This window comes from Hemicordylus capensis, chromosome 12 (genome assembly GCF_027244095.1).
Source record: "Hemicordylus capensis ecotype Gifberg chromosome 12, rHemCap1.1.pri, whole genome shotgun sequence".
Classification (NCBI taxonomy): Eukaryota; Metazoa; Chordata; class Lepidosauria; order Squamata; family Cordylidae; genus Hemicordylus; species Hemicordylus capensis.
In genome coordinates this window covers 2,496,689-2,521,502 of record NC_069668.1, presented here as the reverse complement: position 1 = coordinate 2,521,502, position 24,814 = coordinate 2,496,689, and the positions used below count along the sequence as shown (strand labels likewise).

The following is a 24,814-nucleotide window of genomic DNA, read 5'->3' as shown; positions in this document are numbered from 1 at the left end:
ATCTCTCTCCACTAAATTGTATCTAAAGAAACTTGGTTCTCACCGTTCTTTGCTGACAAGTTAATAAAACAGGATGTAACCAAATAAGGAGTGATCACCAGATGAACAATGAATCATTCGCATGCGTACTAGATACTTAGTCCACCATTTTACTGGCACGTATACTATGTCAGCATCATTCAGATTGTCTGTATAAATGTAAGATGCACCTATAACCAATTTGTATTCAATGTGGAGCGTGAGCCCCATTGTCTACCTGCTTCTGCAGAGCATTAAACCAAGCCTCTAATTGATTCCCACTGTGTCTGTTTGATTGGCTTAAGGCGGTCCCAGGGACGAACTGAATTCACATCAATTTGGTGCCGTGACACTCGGATGTGACTCTGGGTGGACAGTCTGACCCATCACGGGACAGTGAGATCCAGCGCACCCCACAGCTTTTGTCTGTGGAGGATTCTCATGGGCCCGGGATGCGCCAGTCGTCACAACGCGCCACATCTGGGAATCGAGGCAAGAGTGAATGAAAGTGTGAACAGAGAGAGTGAGTGAGTGAGAGAGTGAAATCCAAAGACGTCTTTTGGTTCTCCTCAGCCCAAGAGGGGCAAAGGGTGGGGGGAAGCCCAGGGAGGGGCAATCTTTCATCCCGAGAAGAGGGGAGAAAGCCAAAATCCCGAGAAGAGGGGAGAAAGCCAAAAAGCCCAAGCAGGGGCGGTTTAATCTTTCAGCTCGAGAAGGGGGAAAGAGAGAGAGACAAAACAAAAACAAAAAAAACACCCCACAGCCGAAGTAGGGCTGCCTGGGAAGGAGTGACTTAAGCCAAGAGCCCAAGGAGGGGCGGCTTTGAGTCAGAAATAAACAGCCTAAGCCCGAGCAACTCAAAGGGGGGGCTATGGGTAGCAGAAATAGCAAGTGCACAAAATCTGAACGGATTTCATGTACACCTTTGGAGTGTGTGTTGAAAAATTGGGTGATTATCATGGGAGCAAAGAGTGCTCTTAGAAAACACGTTTTGAAATGCCTTTGTATGAAAGTTTGGCCACTATGAACTCGAGTCAGAGGCCTCCTGACTCCGAAAATAACATCCTTTTGCACTTGCCTCTGTTTTATAAGTGTTAAGGAAGGAAGAATTATTGTCTTTTGCAAAAATCATTTCTCTCTCTGTGTTCTGTTTCCAAGTTGCTTCCAGGCTTTGCCCTTGTGTTGCAAAAAAAAAAAAATAAAAATAAAAAAATCTTGCTGCTACTGTCCTGTTGTCACGAAGCCAAAAGATAACACTGTTCTAGCTGCAAAAGTTCTCTGAACAAAAGGCTGCTTTTGTTCTCTTTTTCTTTTTTCTCTCTCTCTTCAACTACTTGAGTTGGAAAAGAGGAAAGAAAATGGAGTTTTGAAGGAATGCATATGGGAATTGCAGACAAAAGAAAAAAAAAACTAGAAGGAAACACGTAAAAGGATTTGGTTGGAGGTTGTTAACAACAACAAAAAGAAAAATGCTTGAAAAGCACCAGTAAGTTATAAGATTGTGATGTGGAAAGGTAATATAGAATTACAGGTTGTTTTCATGGATAACTGTGATAAGGTTGTTCTGTTTAAACTACTTTCTTAACTGAGTTTATGGCTGACATATTTAAAATGCTATAAAATTCCTTGTGACTCATATGGAGTTTTCTTTGTTTAGTCCTTTGTTCTGTGGAATACACAAGACAAGCCTCTGTGTGTGTGCGTGTGTGTGCATGTTTCTGAGAGGGAGCCCAAAGCTCTGGTTCTGTATAGGAATTCAACCCACATCAATTTTATAGCTCATCCCTGTGAAGATGAGGTTTCTGTTGTATTTATTCTGTTTATTCTGTCGTATTTGTGAATGTATTTATACTAGTGACATGTTTTGTTTTGTTTTTCCTTTCTGTGAACTGTTCCAGACCAAACTTGCTCTGACATTGAATTCCAACATTCACAATTATTATATTAATTGAACATAAAATTGGTCATGGCCTGAGCAACACAGGGAACTTTCAGCGGTCGGCTGGCCAACTGAGGGCTGAATCTTCCCACCTCTGCAAAAGTGCTGCTTATGGCTAGCTAAATGCATTAGGCATGAGAGCAAGCTCTAATTCATTCATTCTTATATCAAGTTAATTGTGATATTTCTGCCACTACTGAGTATCATAAGCCTTTATATGTTATGTTTACTGAATTCCTTGACAATGATCTATCTTATCTTACCTATTTCTGTGAACTCAAGAGGTTCTCTGAAAAGCAGTTTGTGTTCCAGCCAGATTAATTGTGGGTGAGAAGGAAAAATGGATTTTAAGATAAATGAGTCTAATTGTATTACTGTCATGATTTGCAAAATCTATGCAATATTTCTGCTAGTTGAATTTGATGTAAACTGAAAGCTACTAATCAAATGGTCTAAGGTTCAAAATTTTTTTTTTAATTTGACTCATCCACCAGCCCTGCTTTGCCTTCACAGCAGCTGAATCTTAAAATCCCAGACATGAGATTTAATGAAAGGAATTTTGTTTTGCCAATCCTGCAAGTGGCAAGGAGTTCCAAAGCACCGGTTTGCAATTCACCTTGGAAATTTCCCAGCTAAAAGGGATTAGTCTGGGGCAGTAGATGGCTGACTCCCTCACACATGACCGAAGATCATGTGACTTTGGTGGGGATCCTGGGGTTTCCATGGCTACTACTTTGTTCTTAATCCAGCTAACTTACTTCCTTTTGAGTCTACAGAAGACCAAGAGCATGATTGCTTGCAAGCTGTGAACTGCATCTATGCCAAGCCATCCTGATCTTAAAGATGAACTGTACACAGAAGGAGGCAGCTTCATGTAAGATGGACAAGCTGGCTATGGAGAAGTGACTGACCATGCTCTTTCTCCAGCACAGCTTGCAGAGCTCATCACCTTCAAGGTAATTTTTACACAACTCATGGGGCCACTTGGAAAGAAAGAAGATTTTTAACAGTGGGAAACAAGGAAGTAAAACATGGGACACAGATATCAGAACTCTAGACTGCTGTTACACTACTAGAAGAGGTTGCAGTCATCCATAGCAGAGGTCACCAGAGGAAAATGACCCAGTGACAAAGGGTAATTGGATGGCAGATGCTGCAGTTAAAACCGCTGCTCCTTCCATTCCTGTTTCCAAGCATCTTTGATTCCTGTGCTAACTATCTTGGCACAACCCCCACATATCCAGAAAAAAAGGACATCAACTTTGCACCACAGCAGGGGGGCGCATTTAGAAGAGGATGGCTGGTAAAGAACAGCAGATGGATGTGGAATTCTTGCAGAACCAATCCTTTGGTTTTTCCTAGTCAATACAAAGACACTTTTGTGCCTCTTGGATGTACCCTTTTGCAGAACATGTGGCAACAGCCTGTGTAATTTGTGTAGTAAACAATCCTACTTTACCAAGGTATAGTATCTCACTGGACATACTGTGTGGGCTATCTTTTTCCTTGTCTCGAGAGGTTGTTTTCACCTTACAGAAATGTCAAACCCAAACTTGAATCCATCAGTGACTGGTTAATTATGAGGCTAAAGATGGAGAACTGGGACACCACAACTATCTACACGTTACTGACGATGAAGTCAGTTATACTGGATGGAGATTGATTGCCCTGACAAAGGACTGTAAGTATGATTGTCAGCCAACGTAGTGCAGTGGTTAGAGTGCTGGATTAAGACCGGGAAAACCCGAGTCCAAATCCTCATTCAGCCAAGACACTTGCTGGGCGACACAGAGCCTACAACTCAAAAGATTTGGCCTGCCTCACAGGGTTGTTGTAAGGAGAAAGAACAGGATACAGAAGAGAATGTGAGATGCCACATGGAAACTGGACTTTGTTAGCAGTGACTGTGATTGACCTGAAAGGCTTTAATGCCTCCTCAAAACCGATTGTTAACTTAATCTCACACCAACTTGAGCACGAGAACTAAAGCAGGGCGAATATTTTTGTTAAAGCATGTTTTACAGAGCAATCACAAATCCCATCAGTGCAAGCAACCATCACGTATTTCATCTTTTCTCTAACAGCTTCATACTGAGAAAGCTCCGTCTCAGCAACTCCTTTTAAACAGCGATGCCAGGAAGCAAACTTGGGATGCTTCGGAAAGTGTTCTGTCCGAGAGGAAGCAGCCATCAATCGAGTGGCCCCACTTGCTGAGAGTTGCCAGCACTGACTGGCAGCAGCTCTCCAGAGTTTCAAACAGGGATCTTCCCGTGCTCTGTCTGGAGATGTTGCCTGCAGCCCCAGAGAAGTAGCCGCTGCCAGTCTGGGTAGACAACACTGAGCTAGATGGACCAAGGGTGTGACTCAGTATATGGCAGCTTCCTCTGTTCCTATCAGGAGAGCTGGTCTCGTGGTAGCAAGCATGACTTGTCCTCTTTGCTAAGCAGGGTCTGCCCTGGTATGTATTTGAATGGGAGACTACCTGTGTGAGCACGGGAAGAGATACCCCTTAGGGGATGGAGCCCCTCTGGAAAGAGCACCTAGGTTCCTTCTTTCCCTGCCTGGCAGCATCTCCAACGAGATAGGGCTGAGAGAGACTCCTGCCTGCAACTTCGGAGAAGCCTCTGCTGCCAGTCTGGGTAGACAACACTGAGCTAGATGGACCAAGGGTGTGACTCAGTAAACGGCGGCTTCCTATGTAAGGTCTGCTGCGATCTGTCCCCAAAGGATGTGGATTCTGCTTGGTTCAGGCATCTATTAAGCATGGTCAGCCGCTGCCAGTCTTTGCAGACAGTACTGAGCGAGATGGACCAAGGGCCTGACTCGGTAGAAGGCAGCTTCCCATGTTCCTAAGATGTATTGCTTAAATCTGGGTTACTTACAGGAGTGTTTCGGAAATGTTAAAAATACCTGACAAACCAACGTGCTGTCATGTTCTCACCCAGCCAGCAGGTGGAGGTTCGGCACGGGAAGAGCGAGGCTTGCCCCTCTAGGAACCAAGCAGGAAATAGAGAGCTGCTGGGGACAGACGCACACGCAGAAGTTTTGCATGCATGGGAAAAATCAGGCGTGGGTCTGCAAAGAGGGTGAGGATTTCTGCCTCTGCGTTTGTTGGCAGGCAGGCCCCTGATTTCTGTGTCTGGGTTTGGAAAGGAATCTGAAGTCCATTTCTGGGGTTGTGTGTTTGCAGCTTTGCAGATTCTCTGGATGCTTAATGAATCCTTCTCGCATCCTTTCATCCTCCCGTTGGTGCAAAAGCAACGCTGGCAGCAAACAGAGTTAATGACCACGAGATAGATATAAAAGGTGGTATATAAATCTAGCTGTTCAGCACCCTGTTTGGGACTGAAATGATTTCCACTCTCTTTTTTCCATTTCTGCCTTGCAGATTCGCTCTGGAGTCAGTCTGGCTTCTGTGTTGTCCGGATGTTACCTGGGAGGCCCAGTTACCACAAACCAAAACAAACAAGGATGATTGAAGGAAGCAATAATCATCATTTATTGAAAAACCAGCGCTGGTGGCCCCTCCCTGAGCTTAACAGCTAGTCAGAGAGTCGCGTGCAGCTGCCTGGGTCACAAGTTTTTATAATTTGGCATTACTACACAATTAGGCGTCAACGTTCAGCCCCAAAGAACCAATCAGTTCATTACATTCGTACATATGCTTGCATAGAGGCTGGACTTTGCGCTCTAAGTTTCTAAGTTTCTATTTCACAGCAGAGAGATAATTAATTAATAGGAGAAGCCTTCACATTCCTAGAACAATGCAGTTACTATTCAGGGGAGCCTATCTCTCCCCGCTGCTGCAAACCCCCACTTGTTCTGCTCTGGGCAGATAGCTGACCCAACACTTTCGTTTGGTCTGTACTTTTCCATCCCACAGAGGCACTGATTTGCAAACACACTTTCTACAAAGCAATTACAAAGCAGCTTTCTGAAAAGGCATTTTCCATTCCACACGGACCTAGCTCAGACGTCGCCATGATTCTCCACGCCGGGCTGTGCCCAGGCCTCACGGCTGAGATGGCCCGGCTTCTGAAGGCCAACGGCATCAGAACAGGTAGAGGGCCCGATCTTCTTGAACTGGTTTAGGGAGGGGGGGATGAGGAGACGGAGACCTTGGCCAGGTCTTGGGGTGAGAGGTAGGATTGGCTCCTCAGGTTCTGCCTGACCAGACCCACAAATATTTCACAAACCTCTTTTTTAAAAAACGTGCAGCAGGGCTTGAGAAATCCCAGGTGCCCGGGAACGATGGCAACTAGGAATTTAACCGTGGTGCCTAGACTAGGAGAGGAGAGCTGGTCTTGTGGTAGGAAGCATGACTTGTCCCCATAGCTAAGCAGGGTCCACCCTGGTTTGCATTTGAATGGGAGACTAGAAGTGTGAGCACTGTCAGATATTCCCCTCAGGGGATGGAGCCGCTCTGGGAAGAGCAGAAGGTTCCAAGTCCCCTCCCTGGCAGCATCTCCAAGATAGCAGGGCTGAGAGAGACTCCTGCCTGCAATCTTGGAGAAGCCGCTGCCAGTCTGGGTAGGCAGTAGTGAGCTGGATGGACCAGGAGTCTGACTCAGTATGTGGCAGCTTCTTATGTTCCTATGTATTCAGAGGTTGGGCTATTGAATAAAATCTTCACTTATCCTAAACTTGAGTATTGGGTCAAAGATCCATGTAATCTAGTGTCCCGTATCCTCTGGCGGTTAACCAGATTATTTGGAGAAGCCCCAAAGCTGGGTTTGTAGAGGGGTGGAGTCAGGATTAGGTCAGGGGCAGGGCCTAATGGGCCAGCAGCTGGTGGGTGGAGCCTGATGGGCCACAGCAGGTCAGTGGGTGGAGTCGAATGCATTGGCACATCAGGTTCATATTAAATAGTGATTTGTGGCATAGCTGGGGAGAGAGCTGGGATTTGGAATATTACTCCCTTGTTTCCAGCTCATCCTTCCTTCCCCACAAATATTGTTTTGATAGTGGTGGATCTCGTCTCGTCAGATCTGGAGGAAACTGCCCAGAAATGTTCCTTGTCTTATAAGGTGAGCCGTGGGCCCTAGAGATAAAAATCACTGTTTTTCAACCATGCCAAAATACTGTCCATTTCTGTTTGGTGTTTTTGTTTTTAACGAATGGAAGCTGCTCAAGAGAACCTCCACGGAAAGCACCAATCAGCCGTAAAAAGGGCCACTTGGCTAGCGCCTGTGATGTTGCCAACTACTACCCTGCAGTTCTTGTGCCGTTTTGGTGAAGCTTGTGCAGAAGAACCTCTGCCAGGTTGTGGCCCGCCTTGCTTCATCTGACTTCCTCGGTGGCCCCTAAGGATGGTCCCAAATCAGTGGGCCTAATAGTATTTCTGGGATGGACCCAGATATTTTTCTGCTTCTGGGGTGTGTGTGTGTATTTTGCACAGGTTAGTTTGTGAGTTGCTAGTTGATGGTTAGGATTGTCTATTAGGCAAGGTGTCCACCTGAAAAATGTCCTGGTCCTCAGGTTCCCCCTGGTTTCCCACTCTTGTCATGTGTAGGGGGCTGTGCTTGGGTGAAGGACCATCACGCAACTACTGCAGGATTCCCGTTGATGCACCATCTTTCCTTGCAGGCCTTGGTTGCGATCCGGCGGGTGTTGCTGGCGCAGTTTTCCGCCTTCCCGGTCAACGGGGCAGAACTCTACGAAGAGCTGAAGAGCGCAACGGCTATCTTGTCTACTGGGAGCAAAAGGCAAGTGGGGTACATGCCCGACACTTAGGAACAGCCAGTCTAAAATTGGTCTCCGGGGTTTCACTGGAGCAGGGGAGAGAGAAGGCGTGGCAGGAAGGAAAAGTCAAAATACTGAGTGCCTTCTAAAATGTGCCTTCTACAAGTTCTCGTGGACCTGGAATGCGAGCCAGGGTTGTGATAGAGCAACTAAAAAGGCAAATGCAATCCCTTGGCTGAATTGACAGAAGAATAGTATCCAGATCACAGGAAGTGATCGTTCTGCTCTCTTCTGAGCTGGTCAGACCTCACGTGCAATATCACGTCCAGCTTTGGGTCACTGAGGAACTGTAACGAGTTCAGAGGAGGTCAGAATAAGAGATTTTGAAGGGTCTGGGAGGTTGGACTAGAAGACCCTTCCATCTCTGACATTCTGCAATTCTCTGTGTGTGTGTTTCCCTGTTGCTATCTTAGTGTGGACAAGCTTCTGGACTCCGGTTTATACACGGGGGAAATGACAGAGTTCGTGGGAGCGTCCGGCAGTGGCAAAACCCAGGTAGGTCCTTTTCGAAGCCCTGGAGGCCAAAGGCACCTTGAGGACTATTGCCTTGAGAGTCGGTCTGGTGGCCACCGGCATGGGTTGTCCCCTTTGCTAAGCGAGGTCTGCCCTTGTTTGCTTTTGAATGGGAGATGTGTAAGCGCTGGAGGAGATTCCCTTTAGGGAAGAGCCCCTGCCTGCTGGCATGCAGAAGGTCCCAAGTTCCCTCCCTGGCAGCATCTCCAAGATAGGGCTGAGAGAGATTCCTGCCTGCAGCCTTGGAGAAGCCGCTGCCAGTCTGTGTAGACAGTACTGAGCTAGATGGACCAAGGATCTGACTCAGTAGAAGGCAGCTACCTATGAAGTTCCTTTAATGCTAGCAAAATGCCAGTTGTCGTGATGGGTGTTGGTGTGTCTCCATTTCTCTCTCTCTTTCTAGGTGTGCCTCAAAATTGCAGCAACGGTGTCTCAAAGTCTGAGGCAGGGTGTCCTCTATCTCGATTCCATGGGAGGGTTCACGGCTTCCCGCTTACTCCAGATGCTGCAGGGCGGGACGGAGAAGGAAGAGGAGCAGGTGAGGATGGGTTTCGGAGATGAAATGGCCCTCCGGGCCCAGAAGGGTGAAAATCGGGGGCTTCACAACCTTTTATTTATTTTATTTTAATTTTATTTAATCCATTTGTATACAGCCCCAAACGCAAATCTCTGGCGGTTTACAATGAAACGATAAGAACAACAAATAAAAAGGGTGAAACGTTACAACAATTTAAAATTTAAAATGTTAAAACCATTAAAAACTCAATTAAAACAAGATCTAATTAAAAGCCTGGGTGAACAAATGCGTCTCGAGTACTTTTTTAAAAGAGACGGGGAGGCTCTTATTTCAGCAGGAAGTGTGTTCCAAAGCCTTGGTGCTCCAGATGTTGGACTACAACTCCCATCTTTCCTGCCACCACCACCAAAGGCTGGGGATGATGGGATCTGTAATCCAACAGTATCTTGGGGCCCAAGGTTGGGAACCCCCAGGAACTGATCTTTGTGGTAAGGCAAGTGTTCCCAACCGGGGTGTGTGTGTACTGCAGATGTTCTATATTGGCTCTGTATTCTGTCTGGCTCTGCATTCCGAGTTTCCTGCGTTTCAAGGCGCTCCTCAGTGAGGACTAGGAACATGCACGGCTCTTTAAACCAAAACTTGTCAGAATGTCGGATTTCACATGGAGCAGCAGAGGCGGAAATGCTAAGAGAACAAGCTTTTCCCTCTGTGTTTTATATTTTCCGTTCTATATGGTCATTTGTTTGTTCTGTGTTTTAATTGGAGGTGTTGATTGTGTTGTGAGCCGGCTAACAACATTTATTATGGTTGTTGCTGTTGTGGGCGAACAACATTTATTATTATTATTGTTGCTGTTGGCTAACAACGTTTGTTATTATTAGAACAAGCTCTCTTTTCGTTTGTGAGTGGGGACAGGGAACCATTTTCATATCACTTCCCTGTAAATATTCTTGATGAATATTGGAAAAGCCCCAGCTTTAAATCACACTTTTGTGGCCGTAGACCAGGCTGTTCCTTTTGATTGATGCTCAGCTTCTCCCACCAAACCACCAGGCCTACCTTGCAGGGTTTTTTTAGAAACGTCACTGAAAACTACGTTTGCAAAGCCAGTTTAGGCGCCAGCGTTAAGTGTCGATTAGTACTGCGAGATCGAGGGTGCTGGTCTGACGGGTTTTGCTCTCTTCGCTCCAGGCGGCGGCGCTTCAGAGGATACAAGTCGTCTGTGCATTTGATGCCTATACAATGTTGGATGCCTTGCAGGACGTCAGGAGCAGCATGGCCCAGCAGGTGAGAGGCACAGACCCTCTCTGGAACATGGGAAGCCACCGTTTACTGAGTCAGACCCTTGGTCTATCCAGCTCAGGATTGTCTGCCCGACTGGCAGCGGCTTCTCCGAGGCTGCAGGCGGGAGTCTCTCTCAACTCTTATCTTGGAGATGCTGCCAGGGAGGGAACTTGGGACCTTCTGCATGCAACCAGTGCTCACACGTGTGGTTTCCCATTCAAATGCAAACCAGGGTGGACCCTGCTTAGCAAAGGGGGATCACCTTCCCTACGCTTGCTACCACAAGACCAGCTCTCTTCCTGACATTGGAAGTTTATTTAGAAAGAAGATGGGAGAGAATGTTAGAGTTGGGTGGGACCTCGGTAGCCATCTATCCCCTTCTCTGTACAGGAAATTGTCACAACATCCCTGACGGGTGGCCTCAAACTGCCAGCAAAGAAGAGCCCACCACTGCATGAAGCAGAGAGTTCCACTGTCTAACACTTGTTAGGAAATGCTTCCTGACATCTCGCCTAAAACTGCCTCCCTGTAATTTCAAGACTTGGAAGACAGCGTGTAGTGGTTAGAGTGCTGGACTAGGACCGGGGAGACCCGAGTTCAAATCCCCATTCAGCCATGATACTAGCTGGGTGACTCTGGGCCAGTCACTTCTCTCTCAGCCTAACTTACTTCACAGGGTTGTTGTGAGGAGAAACTTAAGTATGTAGTACACCGCTCTGGGCTCCTTGGAGGAAGAGCGGGATATAAATGTAGTAGTAGTAGTAGTAGTAGTAATAATAATAATAAAAAATAATTAATTAAATTTTAGTCTAAAGGAATAGTCTAGAGTTCTTTTGGAGGGGTTGCTGTTCCTGATATATTAGCGTCTTAAACTCCGAGTCAAGATGCCCAGTAGCCAAAATGGCTTTCTAGTTGCCCGTGCTTGGCTACGGTTGTTGTCTACATTATTTTTCTCGTTTCTGTGTTTGTTTCATTTGTCTTTTCCTCAGGTCATAAGTGCATCTGGGCCAGTGAGGGTCGTGGTGGTCGATTCGATCTCGGCAGTCATTTCTCCTCTCCTGGGGAGCCGTCATCCAGATGGTGAATGATTGCCCAAGAGCAAAGACTCTCTCTCCTATGGAGGAGAGCTGGTCTGGTGGTAGCCAGCACTAATTGCCCCCTTAGCTAAGCAGGGCCCACCCTGGTTTGAATTTGAATGGGAGAATTTACATATGAGCACTGGAAGAGCTTCCCCTCAGGAGATGCCGCTCTGGGAAGAGCATCTCAGGTTCCTGCTTTCCCTCCCTGGCAGCATCTCAAGATAGGGCTGAGAGACATTCCTGCCTGCAACCTTGGAGAAGCCGCTGCCCATCTGTGAAGACAATACTGAGCTAGATGGCCCAAGGGTCTGACTCAGTATATGGCAGCTTCCTATATATCTATGTCACTTAGCAATGCCAGCGTGTGTGGTCCAGTTCAGACCTGGAGCATCTCCAACGAGATAGGGCTGAGAGAGATTGCTGCCTGCAACCTCGGAGAAGCCGCTGCTGCCAGTCTGGGTAGACAGCCCTGAGCTGGATGGACCAAGGGTGTGACTCAGTATATAGCAGCTTCCTCTGTTCCTATCAGGAGAGCTGGTCTTGTGGTAGCAAGCATGACTTGTCCTCTTTGCTAAGCAGGGTCTTCCCTGGGATGTATTTGAATGGGAGACTACCTGTGTGAGCACGGGAAGAGATTCCCCATAGGGGATGGAGCCCCTCTGGAAAGAGCATCTAGGTTCCTGCTTTCCCTCCCTGGCAGCATCTCCAACGAGATAGGGCTGAGAGAGACTCCTGCCTGCAACCTTGGAGAAGCCGCTGCCAGTCTGGGTAGACAGCCCTGAGCTGGATGGACCCAGGGTCTGACTCAGTATATGGCAGCTTCCTGTGTTCCTATGCTGCAATCTCCCAACAGGCACTTGTTGATTTAGCACCATTAACGTGACACCTCTCTGACTTTGTGTAGGCATGGCGCTCATTATGCACCTGGCCCGGGAGCTGAATATGCTAGCCAAGGAGTTTGGAATGGCTGTCGTGGTGTGTGTCCTTTCAGCTTGTTTCGGCTGGGGTGGAGTGTGGCAGGAAGGGGGTGTGTTTGATGGCTGCCTGAGAAACCAAGCAAGCCGGGTGTGTTCTGATTCGAGGGAATGCCACTTATGAGATCGGACTGGTGGAACATCCCATCTAGTCCTCTCCTGTCTCCGACAGTGGTCAGCCACATGTCCCATGGGAATGGGACCATGGGAGCTATGGGAACAGGAACCATAGGAGTGGGAGCCATGGGAGTCGTGGGAACGGCAGCGGATGAAACCGGCCGCTCTTCTTCCAGGTGACCAACCATGTAACCAGAGATGCCAGCAATGGTCTCTTCAAGCCAGCGCTGGGACGCTCCTGGAGTTTTGTGCCCAGCACCCGGGTGCTGTTAGAGCGCCGCGAGGAGCTGCACCCAGGAAAAGCCAGTGCCTGTCGGATGGCGTCCTTGCTAAAATCCCCCCGGCTGGTGAGAACGCCTGACGATTGTCCCCTGGGTCCCCAGAGGCAGGCTGAGCAGAGAGGCCGCGTGACAGAGTAGCCAGTTCAGCCTGGAGAGGAGGCGGTTCAGGCGAGAGGTGAGGGCTGAAGTGCTGTCACAGAGAAGCAGCAGCAGGCCTGTTCTCCGTTACTCAGGGCAGAACCAGCGGGTTGAAATGACAAGGAAGCAGATTTAGGTTAGACATTAGAAACAACTTCTTATCTATAAGAGCTGTTGAGACAGCAGAACAGCCTGCCTCATGAAATGTTGGTCTTCCCAACAGAGGCTGGCCGGCCATCTGTCAGGGATGCTATAGCAGATTCCTGTGCTGAGCAGCGGGATTGAGCTAGATGACCTATAAGGACCCTCCCAACTCTCAAATTCTGTCCCTTAAAAACAAAACAAACTACTGGAAACTTGTTATCGTTCACTAGAACCCTTTTTATTCTTTACTTTTTAATGTTTATCCCCTGTTCTTCCCCTGAGGAGCCCTGAGTGGTGTCCAGGGTTATGTTTCTCCTCACAACAACCCTGTGAGGTAGGTGAGGCTTGGAGAGTGATGGGTCCACTCCAGAGTCCCCCAGTGAGTTTCATGGCTGTATGGGGATTTGAACTCGGGTCTCCATGGTTGGGTGTGTGTGTGTCCAGCGCTCTAACCACTATGCCGCACTGCCCCTCTGCAGGAAAGGATGGCTTCCTGATGATGTTTCTTCTCTGCTTGGCCTTGCAGCCCGTTGGGATCCAGGTGGATCTGGACCTGGGGAATTGGGAGCCTGAGGAAGACGCTCAGAGGGCATCTGGAGAGGGGCCGTGACGGAAGATGCTCGCAGGCCTAGAGGTTCCCTGCCCACCGGCTGGCTCTCCTGCAAAGTGCGGGCCCCAAAGCCGAGAGGAGAGACCGTCTTTCAGAAGAGGAGCCTAGGGGAGATTCCCACTTGCTTTCGTGGCTCACTGGCGGCGCCCCGATGGACAGCAATCTGGCACACTGGTAGACTGCAACTGGCCGCCAAAGTGAGGTTTTCTTTTAAGTTGCCTCCATTTAGACACAGCTTTGGGAAGTCTCTCTTCACAACACCACCAACAAAACACCTAAGTCTAATGGGGGCAATTCTCAGGGGTAATTCTCTTGAACTCCTTGCCCAAACTGGTCTGAACGGAAACCATTTTCCCAGAGCTGTCTTAGGCCTGGTTAGGACAAGCAGCAGATGAGATGGTAGATCTGTCTGGACTGTACCATTTCAGACTATAGGAAATCTCTGGACTGTACCATTTCAGACTACAGGTATATCTGTCTGGACTGTACCATTTCAGACTGCCACTAGATCTATCTAGACTGTACCATTTCAGACTGCCGCTAGATCTGTCTGGACTGTACCATTTCAGACTATAGGCAGGAGGATAGCATAAATATTCCTCTGTAACAAAAAAAGAGGGTGGGGGAACCACCTGCAAACAACAAGCTAAGCAAACTAATCCAGCTAGAATCTTTGTTCCTGGCATGCTAGTTTTCTGGTTGTGGGGATTTTAATTCTTCAGAGGGGAAGCATTCAGTCCTGTGAGTATTCCACCTGCTGCAATCTAAAACAGTGTGGTTCAGACACAGGTTAGCAGCTGCTGAGGGGGGTGAATGGGACCCACCGTGCAAGGGACAGATTAGGTTTCGGGCTCCTCTGTTGCAGCTTAGGCAGCTTGAATGGAAGAAAGCCCTTTCTCTCTTTCTCAGGGATATCAGTTCACCTACTGGGCAGCCGGAACCTCCTTGCGGAGAGATGGAGTTACTGGAGTGGTTTGCAGTCCCATGCGAAGATGGGGTCGGCTCTGTTATTGGAGCGTGCAAAGCCGTCTCAGCTGTATAGAGACTTATTCAATAAATGGATTCCCCCCCCCCCGTGCAAATGGTCACGTGTGTGGCAAACCTTCTCTATTCTCTGTAAAGATAGGAAGCTGCCTTCTCCCGAGTCAGATCGCTGGTCCATCTAACTCGCCTACCCTGACTGGCAGCAGCTTCTCCAAGCTTTCAGGCAAGCGTCTCTCCCAGCCCTACCTGGAGATGCTGCCAGGGACTGAACCGGGGACCTTCTGCCTGCAAAGCAGACGCTCTCCCACTGAGCTTCAATCCTTCCTTCGGTTTCATATAGGAAGCTGCCTTCTACTGATCTCCCCAGATGGGCCAGTTCCCGTCCCCAAGCCGCTAGGGGGCGAGAGAGAGGGAGAGCGGCACGCTCTACCACCTGCGCTCTCTATGGCTTGAGCGCCGCTGTGGCGCGCAGCCGACCTGTCTCCGCCTTTGCCTGGCCCCGCCTCCCTCCGTTGCCATAGCAGCCGTGGCGCCACGCAGGAGGAGCCCGCGGGGAAGGGGCGGAGCCTGATCGAGGCCCCGCCCTCGCTCGGCTCGCTTGCTCAGTCGGAGCGTGCCCTGCGTCGGAGGAGAAAGTGCGGCGGAGTCCCGTAAGCAGAGGAAAGGGCAGGGGGCGTGGCGTCAGGGGGCGGGGCAAAGCAAAGGGGAGGGGCTGGTGCTTTATGAGAGGGGCAGTTGGGGGGTGCAACGAAGAGGGGTGTGCGGGGCATCTGTTGGGCTGGAGTGTGTGTGTGTGGTGCCCAGCTGTTGACTGGGTAGGGTTTATGTTTAGTGGGAGGGATGTAATTTAGGGGGGTTAGGGGGAGGGTCTTAGGTTAGGGGGCTTGTGGGGGAGGGATAGTGGGAGGGGCTTGATTTGGGGGTGATTGGGAGAAAGTGGGAGGGGCTTAAATTGGGGGGTGATAGGGAAGGGATAGAGGGAGGGGCTTAGTTTGGGGGTTAGTAGGTGGGACAGTTTGGGGGTTATGGGGAGAATCAGTGGCTTAGATTAGGGGGAGAGAGGGAGGGAACATTGTGCTGGGGAAGGGGTGGGAACTCGGGGGCTGTGGAGAGATTGGGGGCTGCCTCGTTGCTCTTTGGAGAGGGAGGCTGGGAGAGGGGTGTAGTTGTGGGGCCGGGTGTGTGCGTGGAGGTCATTGGGAGAGGTAGGGTGGAATCCATGGGATTGAGGTTGGGGAGTGGTTGCAAGAGGACTAAGTGCAAAATGGTGGGTCCGTTGCTTTGAGCAGGATCCTGGGGGGTGAGGTGGGGTGGGGTGCAGCAGAGTGCATGGGGTGAAGGGTGCTTGTAGGGAAACGCCGGTTCCGTGTGGGGCAGAGAGAAGTCTGGGGGGAACAGACGGTGCAGGGGGGCGGGATGGCTGCCTTGTGAGAGGGGCGGTGCAGAATCTGTGGGGCAGAAGCAGAGTGTGGCACATGGGGGCTTTTTCGGGGGGAGAACGGCTGTGGAGTTTATGGGGGGTAGCTTGATGTGGGGTGTGTGTGTGGAGGGGGGGAGTGGATTGTAGCTGTGGTAGACGGAAGTCTGTGGGGCAGAGCTGGGCAGGAAGGAGGACAATGTGAAGTCAGACCCGGAAGCTTTGCCTGGAGTTTTATTCCAGAAGCAAAAGCCTCCTTTTTCCTGTCCATGCTGCCAATCCGGTTCAAGACAAGGAGTCCCTTCTGGGAGCCGAGGTGCGAAGGTGGCTCTGGTGCTGGCTTTGCCGTGACTTGTGCTCTGAAATGCCCACAGCGATTGCCTTGCAGAGGAGTGTTGGGCTGGGAAGGGACCCCGGAAGGTCCTCTAGACCAGCCCGCGTCCGGAACCGGCAACAGCGTCCCGTCTGCCATCGGGAAGTGTAGATGTTTTTGTAGGACCGCCTGGAATGCCGGCGAGTTGTGAATGAGCTTGGAAGCTGAATCTGGCCACGGCGAGGAACTTCTCGGAAGTTTTGAGCGTTGGGTGTGAGTTTCTGCTTGATTTCTGAGCAGTCCCGGGTGGGGAATCCCCATCTCCTTCTCCTCCTCCCCAGTTTGGGTTCAGGAGCTGCGAGAGGAAGAGACGTTTGCTGCTGAGAAGTGAAAGTAGCTCCCTACGCACTGGGGAAAGGGGAGGCCAGCCCGAGGTGTGAGCCACGGTGAGTCAGCTCCCGGAGGTGGTTAGTCAGCTCAGAGTAAGACAGGAGTATTCCACTGTGGGTGCTCAGTGCCTGGCACATGTTTACATAAAAAGCTTGCACATTGGGCTTAATATATTTGCCTTACGAATCCTGCCTTAATGCTGTTTTAAAAAAGCAAATATTGGCTTCGTGGTGTGATCGGGGATGTACGTGGAACATTTTCCGCATGATGATTTCCTAGACTTCTGTTTTTCCAGTGGGAATTTTTCCCTTTCTAAAAACCTCATTATACACGTACGGCAGTCTGAGTTCCAAGCTGCAGGGGATGGGGGGCTTTTAGTGGGGACGATGGGAGCAGGGGATTATGGAAGTTGTAGTTCAGGGACAGCAGAAAGGCCTCGAGCAGGGGGTGATGGGAGCATCACGAGCAGGGGGTGTTGGGAGTTGTAGTTCAGGGACAGCGGAAGGGCCTTGCTTGACCACGGGAGACAGCCACCTTGCTGAAGGGAAGCAGGGCTTGGTGTGGTCAGTGCCTGGATGGGAGACCCATATGTGACCTATGTATTGGGCATGGGCCTGTAGTTCAGTGGTAGAGCACCTGCTTTGCCTGCAGAAGGTCCCGGGTTCAACTCCTGGCAGCATCTCCAGGTAGGGCTGGGAAAGGCTTCTGCCTGAAATCTTGGAGAGCTGCTGCCAGTCAGTGTGGACATTCCTGAGTTACACGGACCAAGGGTCTGACTCAGTAAAAGGCAGCTTCCCAGATCCTTGCTTGTGAAATAGGCCTTTGCGGGTGCTGGGGAGTTGTGGCACCTAGAAATTTAATGGTGGTGCCTGGACTAGGATATTCAGAGGCAGAGCTGTGGAACAGAATCTGTAATGGTCAGCTTTCTGTTCCCAGTATGTTACAGGTAAAGGGGAGAAAGAGAAGCCAGTTTCCCCTTGCCTTCCACAGTGTCCGTCTCAAAGTCTGGTACTTTTCTCAAGGGTTCTTGGTCTGGCTGCTAGACCCCAAGAAAGTTTGCCCAGGCCTGTGGTATCAACTTGTCCTGCAGATAGCGGACGCTTCCTGTTTTTAAGAAGCAATTGACCAGGGTGCGACCCACGTGGACTGCTGGGCTATTTCTTTTGTCCCAGACAGTGCGACGCGACTTTGTCCTGAGACGCGGGACGTGCCTGTAACCCACCCCCCCCCCTTCATTTTGCACCGCGGCTTGAGAACCTGAGGGGAGCTGCTGTTTACTGAGTCAGACCCTTGGCCCTGCGAGCTCAGGATTGTCTGCACTGACCAGCAGCAGCTCTCCACGGTTGCGAGCAGGGATCTTCCCCAGCCCTAACTGGAGAATTGCTGCCGGGAATTGGACCTGCGTGCTCTGCCTGGGGCTACGGCTCCAAAAGGGCCCTTTGCTCCGTGCTGGAAGTGCTTTCACACTGATGGCCCCGTATCGATGGCCCCGTGAGCAGCCTGCATCGCAGCTCCTGAGAAGCACAGCGTCGGTGGGAGCTGGGCGGCTAGGTAGGGTGTGTCCTTTCCTGCCCTGTCGATAAACGGCCCGGGCACGTGGGGCCCATCCTGACATGGGCTTTGCCCTCGGAGCCGCTGGGCTTGCACAGTCACTGCCTCGCCTCTCCCCGGAACGTAAATAAGGAAGGGGAGGAAACGGCTCTAAGGTTTCAGCGGCCACCGTGGCTGGAAACAACGGTGTTTGTTTCCTTATCAGTGAGGGCCTAGAAGATGGAGGGGCGTCTCTGGGCCCCAGTGAAGGTCATCCTTTTCTCCTTGAGATCATCTAGTCTGGCTGATTTGGGGGGCGTGGGGGGCAGCGTCCCTTGCGGGAGGAGATGCAGAAGTGCTGTTGATCGGAGTGCCGTGTGTGGCTTCGGCCCTCCGGCTGGACTCTAGGACTACAACTCCCATCATCCCTGACTGCTGGCCGTTGTGGATGGGAGTGATGGGAGTTGTAGTCCAACGGAGGAAGGGAGGCTGTGCCTAGAACGGAGGCTGGGCGGCATCCGTGCTTGGAGAGCCACTGCCAGTCCGTGCAGGCGATATTGAGCTAGATGGATCAAGGACCAGACTCAGCTAGCCCAGTATGCTCTGCTGGGACTGGCAGGAGCTTTCCATGGGCGTACACAGTCCCCGCTGCCTCAAGAGGATATCATAGAGAGAAAGAGAGAGTGTCATGGAAGAGAAGAGTTCTGTCTGTGGCTGTTTCTCGTGATGGCTCCGTGGAGCCTCCAGCTTCAGAGGCAGTCTACCCCTGAACGCCAGCGGCTGGGGAGGCTCTCCTGCCTGGGACTCGTAAGCATCCCACCTTCTGAGCTTGGAGGGGGGCTGTAGCCACCCAGCCATCAATAGCTCTGCCCTCCATGAGCTTGTCTAAGCCCCACCCGCCACATCCTGTGGTGGGGAGTTCCGCAGATCAAGTCTGCGCCGCCGTGTGAGGGGAAAAAAATACAACTATTCCTCCGTGCTTTTGAACGTCCCAAGTCTTGCCAAGTTTCTCGTTGCTTGGGGTTGTGTGGCTCCTGTTCCCGGGATTTCCCCCTCTCTCTGCTGATGACATGCCTTGCCATCTTGCATCATATTGCTCCCCGTATTCCCCGGGGCCCTTTTGCTCTCCAAATAGCTGCAGCTTTGGCAACGTGCGGCATGCCCGGATTCCTGAGGTGGGAGGCTTCGCTGGCCAGTAGCGCTACCGAGGGGTTGACTTGCCAGCTGGCGATTCTCCTGGGCGGCTACCTGCCTGCCCAGGTAGAACGTCTGTAACTTCTCTCTCCTATAACTGTAGAGAAATCTGTTGAAACCGGGGATGGTTCCATACTCAGTGGGAGAGCCTCGGCTTGGCATGTAGAAGGTCTCTGCTTCAGTCCCTGGTAGCATCTCCAGGTAGGCCTGGGAAAATGCCTCCTGAAACCCTGGAGTGCTGCTGCCAGTCAGTGCAGGCAGTCCTGCACTGGAGGGATCAAGGGTCTGACTCGGTAGAAGGCAGCGTTGGTAGGAAGGGCTGCAGCCCAGCGGAAGAGCATCCTGTTGGCATGCAGAAGGCAGTGTCCCAGATGTTGTTGACTACAACTCCCAGAATCCCCAGCTGCAGTAGCTTTTGCCTGGTGATTATGGGAGTTGTAGTCAACACATCTGCAGAAGGTCCTGGGCTCAATCCCTGCTGGCATCTCCAGGCGAGGCGGGGAGAGACTCCTGCTTGAAATCTTGGGGAGCTGCTGCCAGTCCGTGTAGCAGATCCTGAGCTCGCTGGACCAAGGGTCTGACTCCGTAGACAGCCGCTTCCTAAAGGATGGGGCCATAGGGCAGAGTGCTTGCTTTGCGTGCAGAAGGACTCCGGTTCAGTCCCTGGCAGCATCTCCAGGTGGGGCAGGCTGCCTGAAACCTCGGAGGAGCTGCTGCCAGTCAGTGTCGGCCGTCCTGAGCTCAGTGGAGCAAGGGTCTGACTCAGTATCCAGCCGCTTCCTAGGCTCCACCGATGACGACGTGTGGGCAATGCTTCTCAAAAGGGTTTCTGACAAAGGAGACGGCCCATGTGTTTTGGAGGCGAGCTTGTTTTGGTGTCTTCATGATCACACAGCAGATGGGTGGCAGCTTGGCAGAGGTCGGCCTGCGTGTGGAAGAATGTCCCCATTGTCTGCCAGCGGGGCCCGTCCTGAAAGGCTGCTTCTGTGATCCCTCATGCCCCGGCCCGGAGGCCTGCTTGTTCCTTCAAGCGCGTGGCACAAACTGTTTCTTCTGGACGTCCAGCTTTGCCCGCCCAGGCCAGTCTTCCTTAGGTCCCTAAATGGAGCTGCTTGTGAATGGTCTCCTTTGATAAGCAGGGTGGGCCTTGCTCTGCATTTGGATGGGCGACTGCATGTGAGCGCTGCCTGCCGTGAGGTGTTTCTCTGAGGAGATTTGCATGCAGAAGGTCCCCGCTTCAGTCTCCAGGCAGGGCTTGGAAACCTAGGAACATAGGCAGCTGCCATATACTGAGTCAGACCCTTGGTCCATCTAGCTTGGTATTGTCTACCCAGATGGGCAGCGGCTTCTCCAAGGCTGCAGGCAGGAACCTCTCTCAACCCTATCTTGGAGATGCTGCCAGGGAGGGAACTTGGGACCTAGATGCACTTCCCAGAGCAGCTCCATCCCCTGAGGGGGAATCTCTTCCAGTGCTCACACTTCTAGTCTTCCATTCATATGCAACCAGGGCAGACCCTGCTTAGCTTAGCTAAGGGGACAAGTCACGCTTGCTGCCACCAGACCAGCTCTCCTCTCCTGCCTGAAACCTTGGATTGCTGCTGCTGCTGGTCAGTGTGGACAACACTGAACCCGATAGACCAAGAGTCTGACTCAGTATATGGCAGCTTCCTGTGTTTCCTGGAACCGCTTTGATTAGCTCCATGTAAGAAAATGAGCTTTGCATAAACTTCCCAAGAGGGAGAGACTTTGCCCTTGTGACGGGGGCCGTATCCATATCTCATGTACTTCTTATATCATGGCTTATGTGCCAACTCCCCCCACCCCCGCCGCCCCATTGTAGGCAGCCAACTCTGGCCCATTTTCCTGGCAGATCTGAGAAGAGTTTTAGATCACTTAAAATAAATAAATCGGCACACATTGGTTAATAGCATTAAGAGCAGCAAAACCTGTTTCTGTTGTTTTTATTCATTGACAGACACCTGAATTGTGTTTATCCTGAGCTTATAGTTTGGGGTTTTGTTGTTGCTTATTTATGTTTCTTATGGATGTTTGGAGGATTTCGTGGTGAGTTGTGTCTTACGTTAAGCCATTTCCTGCTCCTTTCTGTTTCTTGCAAGTTTGTTTTTAAAACATTTTTGCGAGGTATATATTCTGTTGGTTTATTGGCCTCGGGTTGAAGGCATCCTTCTATTTTGCTGGTCAAAGAGACCGTAATAAAAATCCAGCTCTATTCTGCTTGGCATGCAGAAGGTCCCAGGTTCAATCCCTGGCAGCATCTCCAGGTTGGACTCAGAAAGACCCCTGTCTGAAACCTGGGAGTGCCGCTGCCAATCGAGCTCGACAGTCTTAAGCCAGACGGAGCAATAGCCTGACCCGTTCGGCAGCGTGTATTAAGGGTGGACGTTTCCCAGAGGGGGCCGTAGCTCAGTCATAAAGCCCCTGCACTGTGTGCAGAACGTTCCAGGTTCAATCCCTGGCAATTTCCAGTCCTGATGCTCTGGAGATATACTGCTGGCCAGTGCAGACAATTTTCCAGAGTTGGGAGGCCCAGCAATCCAGGGGAGTTGGAGAGCTGCCGTTTATATAAAGACACTGGAGGAGCGAGTTCCTTTATGCCAGCCGTCCTGGCCTCCTCTCCGGTTGGGGCTGTTTCGCGACTCCCTGTTTGCGTAAATTGGCCTTTTATTAGCACAAGCCATTCTGGTTGGTCAAAGAATCTGTACCAAGTGCTTGCTTCTGAAAACAGCAACCTCTGAGGAGCAGATGCTGGCCCGTACACAGACAGCCGTGCCTCTGTTTATGGAAACAAGCTAGGCGTGTGTGGCGGGATTATGTGGAATCAGAAAAAATAGTCCATCTAGCTCAGCATTGCCTGCTCTGACTGGTAGCAGCTCAGCATTCCCTGCTCTGACTGGCAGCCGCTCTCCAGGGCCTTTCCCCAGCTTCGTCTTTCGGACGGAGCTGCCGGGGGTTTGAACTTGCAGCCTCTTGAGTGGAACACAGGCGCTTTCTGTTTGGAAACTGATATGGTGAAGGGTGTTTGGAGTATTGTGTGTGGGGAGAACAGGAATTTGGAGAGCAAGCTTTCTGCAGTCTGCCACAGCAGAGCAGGGCCCCCCAGACGTGGTCGGACTACAACACCCATGATTCCCAGCCGCAGCAGGAGCATAGGGAGCTGCCTCCTACTGAGTCAGACCCTTGATCCCTCTACCTCAGGGTTGCCAACACAAATAATGTTGAGCTAGATGCTCACATGTTGTCTCCCATTCAAATGCAACCAGGGTGGACCCCGCTTAGCTAGGGGGACAAGTCATGCTGGCTGCCACCAGTGCCCAGCTCTCCGCAAAAGTCTGACCACGCCTGTGTATCTCCTTGTTCCTATTCTGAAACCCCCTGCAATAGGAGAATGCAGCTTCGGAGAGGAAGCTAGACCCACGTGGTACACATGTTCGTCCCGTGGAGCTGGTGGGGCGGGGCAGGAAGGTTGGAAGGCAGAAGCCATTTAGGAAGGGCTGTCTGCGTCTCTACCCACAAACTGAGGCTCCGCTTACTAGCCGGCTGTTTCTTGTGGCTGCCACCAATTCCTTCTCTTGCCTCGGAGCCTCTTCTGGCATACGGGCTTTGGGCTTTGGAGAGAAGCGTGTCTTATTTGCCCTGGGGAATGGAGAGGGTAAGAAACGGGGGTGCATAAGAAGCTGCTTCCTACTGAGTCTGACCCTTGGTCCATCTCACTCAGCATTGTCTGGGCTGACTGGCAGCAGCTCTCCAAGGTTCTGGGCAGGAGTCTTTCTCGGGGAGATGCTGCCAGGGACTGAACCTGGGACCTTCAGCGTGAAAAGCAGCTGCTCTTCCACAAAGCGAAGGCCCCATCCCAGTTCTCTAGGTCTGGAATTTAGGTTCTCAACTTGGCTCTTGCAAGCAAATCCAGCACTTGAGCCAGCAATGGGCACGCCGTCACCAGCTCCTTCCATGTATTTTAAAAGAGTCCATCGCTCTAAATATAGCATGCTAACAGAGTCCCAGGAATTCAACAGGTGCTGCTGAGGCCAGCCTCTCTCTCACCGAAGGCGCTCATTGTAAAGGGAGGGTGTCTCTTTCTCGGTGGCAGAGCATTAGCTTTGCATGCAGGAGGTCCCCGATTCAACCCCTGGCACCATCTCCGAGGTATTGACCACCCCAGCTGTCTCATGGACTAGTGCTGAGTAGGGATGTGCACGGCCTCCGCTCGAATCCAATTTGAATCGAATCGGATCCGAAACCCCTGAAAAGAGTGGCAATTCACTCGAATGGATTCTAATTAGCCCAGCGTCGAATCGGATCTGGCGGAATTCAGCCTTGATTTGGATTCGGAACGATTCAAGCAGATTCCATGCACATCCCAAGAGCTGAGTGCTCTGTTTCCTCCTCCGGCCTGCAACTTTCTCTCCCATCCCGGGAAGCCGGATTCCACAGCCCGCGCAGTGACTGATCTCGCTCTGTCTTTTTCTGCCTTGCCAGTGATCATGTGGGCAGCCTGTTGTAACTGGTTTTGCCTGAATGGACAACCCGAGGACATGCCGCATCGCCCGCAGCAGGGGACCCGTACCCAGGCCTACGCCAATGCCGGCTACAGCTCCTTCCCCTCTCCCATGGCTTCTGAGCAGGGCTGCAAGGCCTGTGGGGTACAATTCAACAGCTCCTTGCTTAAGGTGAGTGGCCAGGTGCCCTGGTTCTAGTGTGGAGCTTCCTTGCTAGCGTTTAGGAAGCTGCTGAGTCTGACCCTTGGTCCATCGAGTTCAGGATTGACAGCACTGGCTGGCAGCAGCCCTCCAAGGTTGCAGGCAGGAGTCTCTCCCAGCTCTGTCTTGGAGATGCCGCCAGGGAGGGGACTCAGAACCTTCTGTGTGCAAGCAGGCAGGTGCTCTTCCCGGAACACCCCCATTATCCCCTAAAGGGAATCCTTTAGGGGATAGCTTCCAGTGCTCACATGTGCCGTCTCCCATCCAAATGCAAACCAGAGCAAACTCTGCTTAGCAAAGGGGGCGATCCATGCTTGGGGCCACAAGGCCGGCTCTCCTCCTCACAGTGCCATGGCGGTTTGTGTGCCGCAGCTGCCAGCTGAAATGCAAACAGTTATCATGCCGCCCTGCCAAACTCCCCCTGCGAGCCGTTTCCTCTTCCTCTCTGCCACCCCTCTTCTGCGGTTCCCAGAAGCCAAGAAGCTTCTGCTCCCCTGCAGTCCAGTTTTCCCCGTTCTCCTCCTCTTGTGCTTTTTCTCCTTGAGAGAGCCCAGGACCATCCGTGTCTCGGGGAGCGAGATAAACTGGCACCTTTCCCCTGAGGAAGTCAGTTGATCTGTGGTGGGGTTTCCTCATCCGTGTTTTTCTGGGAAGCCTTTCCTGAGATGTGGCATGCGGCCAAACGCTTTCACTCTTCGGCAAGCATCTGATCCCCGGGCGCGTTCCCAGGGAAAAGACGGCGAGCCGTTTGAGAGGCAGACTTGTGACCTCTGTGTGGAGCGGAGACGGGGTACCCATCCGTCTCCGTCTCCGCTGCCCTGTCAGAAGGTCCCAAAATAGCTTTAAAATATATAGCCAACTCCGGTAGGGCTGGGAGACGATTTCTCAGGGCCTCTTCAGACTGGAGAGCCC

The 24,814-nt window shown here is 51.2% G+C and overlaps 3 protein-coding genes across 17 annotated transcripts in view; 2 read left to right on the top strand and 1 right to left on the bottom strand.

Moving 5' to 3' along the window:
• The window catches only part of UNC45B (unc-45 myosin chaperone B), a 38,194-nt gene extending 23,488 nt beyond the window's left edge, over positions 1-14,706 (bottom strand). For 2 of the 5 annotated variants that reach the window (XM_053274661.1, XM_053274662.1), the window contains exon 1: positions 14,587-14,706. In XM_053274661.1, the coding sequence (XP_053130636.1) occupies positions 14,587-14,676 (90 nt within the window). In that variant the 5' untranslated portion in view covers positions 14,677-14,706. The other 3 variants (XM_053274664.1, XM_053274663.1, XM_053274665.1) reach the window with 3 other exon arrangements.
• On the top strand, positions 1,268-14,430 carry RAD51D (RAD51 paralog D). 6 transcript variants are annotated; one of them, XM_053274679.1, is made up of 12 exons: positions 1,270-1,504; positions 4,903-5,043; positions 5,346-6,017; positions 6,923-6,984; positions 7,544-7,662; positions 8,113-8,194; positions 8,616-8,750; positions 9,921-10,016; positions 11,003-11,093; positions 11,997-12,067; positions 12,360-12,639; positions 13,273-14,430. In XM_053274679.1, exons 3-11 carry the CDS (start codon positions 5,939-5,941, stop codon positions 12,600-12,602), a joined length of 978 nt encoding a protein of 325 aa, XP_053130654.1. In that variant the 5' UTR covers positions 1,270-1,504; positions 4,903-5,043; positions 5,346-5,938; the 3' UTR covers positions 12,603-12,639; positions 13,273-14,430. The 6 variants fall into 6 exon arrangements, 5 of the variants coding, with proteins under 5 accessions (XP_053130654.1, XP_053130655.1, XP_053130656.1 ...); XM_053274677.1 differs by having other exon boundaries at positions 1,274-1,504; positions 12,360-12,530; XR_008311757.1 differs by lacking the exon at positions 11,997-12,067 and having other exon boundaries at positions 1,268-1,504.
• The window catches only part of RFFL (ring finger and FYVE like domain containing E3 ubiquitin protein ligase), a 26,066-nt gene continuing 14,666 nt past the window's right edge, over positions 13,415-24,814 (top strand). The window contains exons 1-2 of one of the 6 annotated variants that reach the window (XM_053274671.1): positions 13,415-13,553; positions 23,682-23,872. In XM_053274671.1, the coding sequence (XP_053130646.1) occupies position 13,553; positions 23,682-23,872 (192 nt within the window). In that variant the 5' untranslated portion in view covers positions 13,415-13,552. Of the gene's footprint in view, positions 13,554-14,963; positions 14,991-15,119; positions 15,156-15,848; positions 16,342-16,366; positions 16,517-23,681; positions 23,873-24,814 lie in introns of those variants that run through there. The other 5 variants (XM_053274674.1, XM_053274676.1, XM_053274673.1 and 2 more) reach the window with 5 other exon arrangements.

Excerpts from the sequence above, each read along its gene's own strand:
- RAD51D (XM_053274678.1), top strand. The coding sequence starts at position 5,939 with ATGATTCTCCACGCCGGGCTGTGCCCAGGCCTCACGGCTGAGATGGCC. Across the intron at positions 7,663-8,112 it reads TTGTCTACTGGGAGCAAAAG|TGTGGACAAGCTTCTGGACT; the intron begins GCAAGTGGGGTA and ends TTGCTATCTTAG. Across the intron at positions 8,195-8,615 it reads CCGGCAGTGGCAAAACCCAG|GTGTGCCTCAAAATTGCAGC; the intron begins GTAGGTCCTTTT and ends CTCTCTTTCTAG.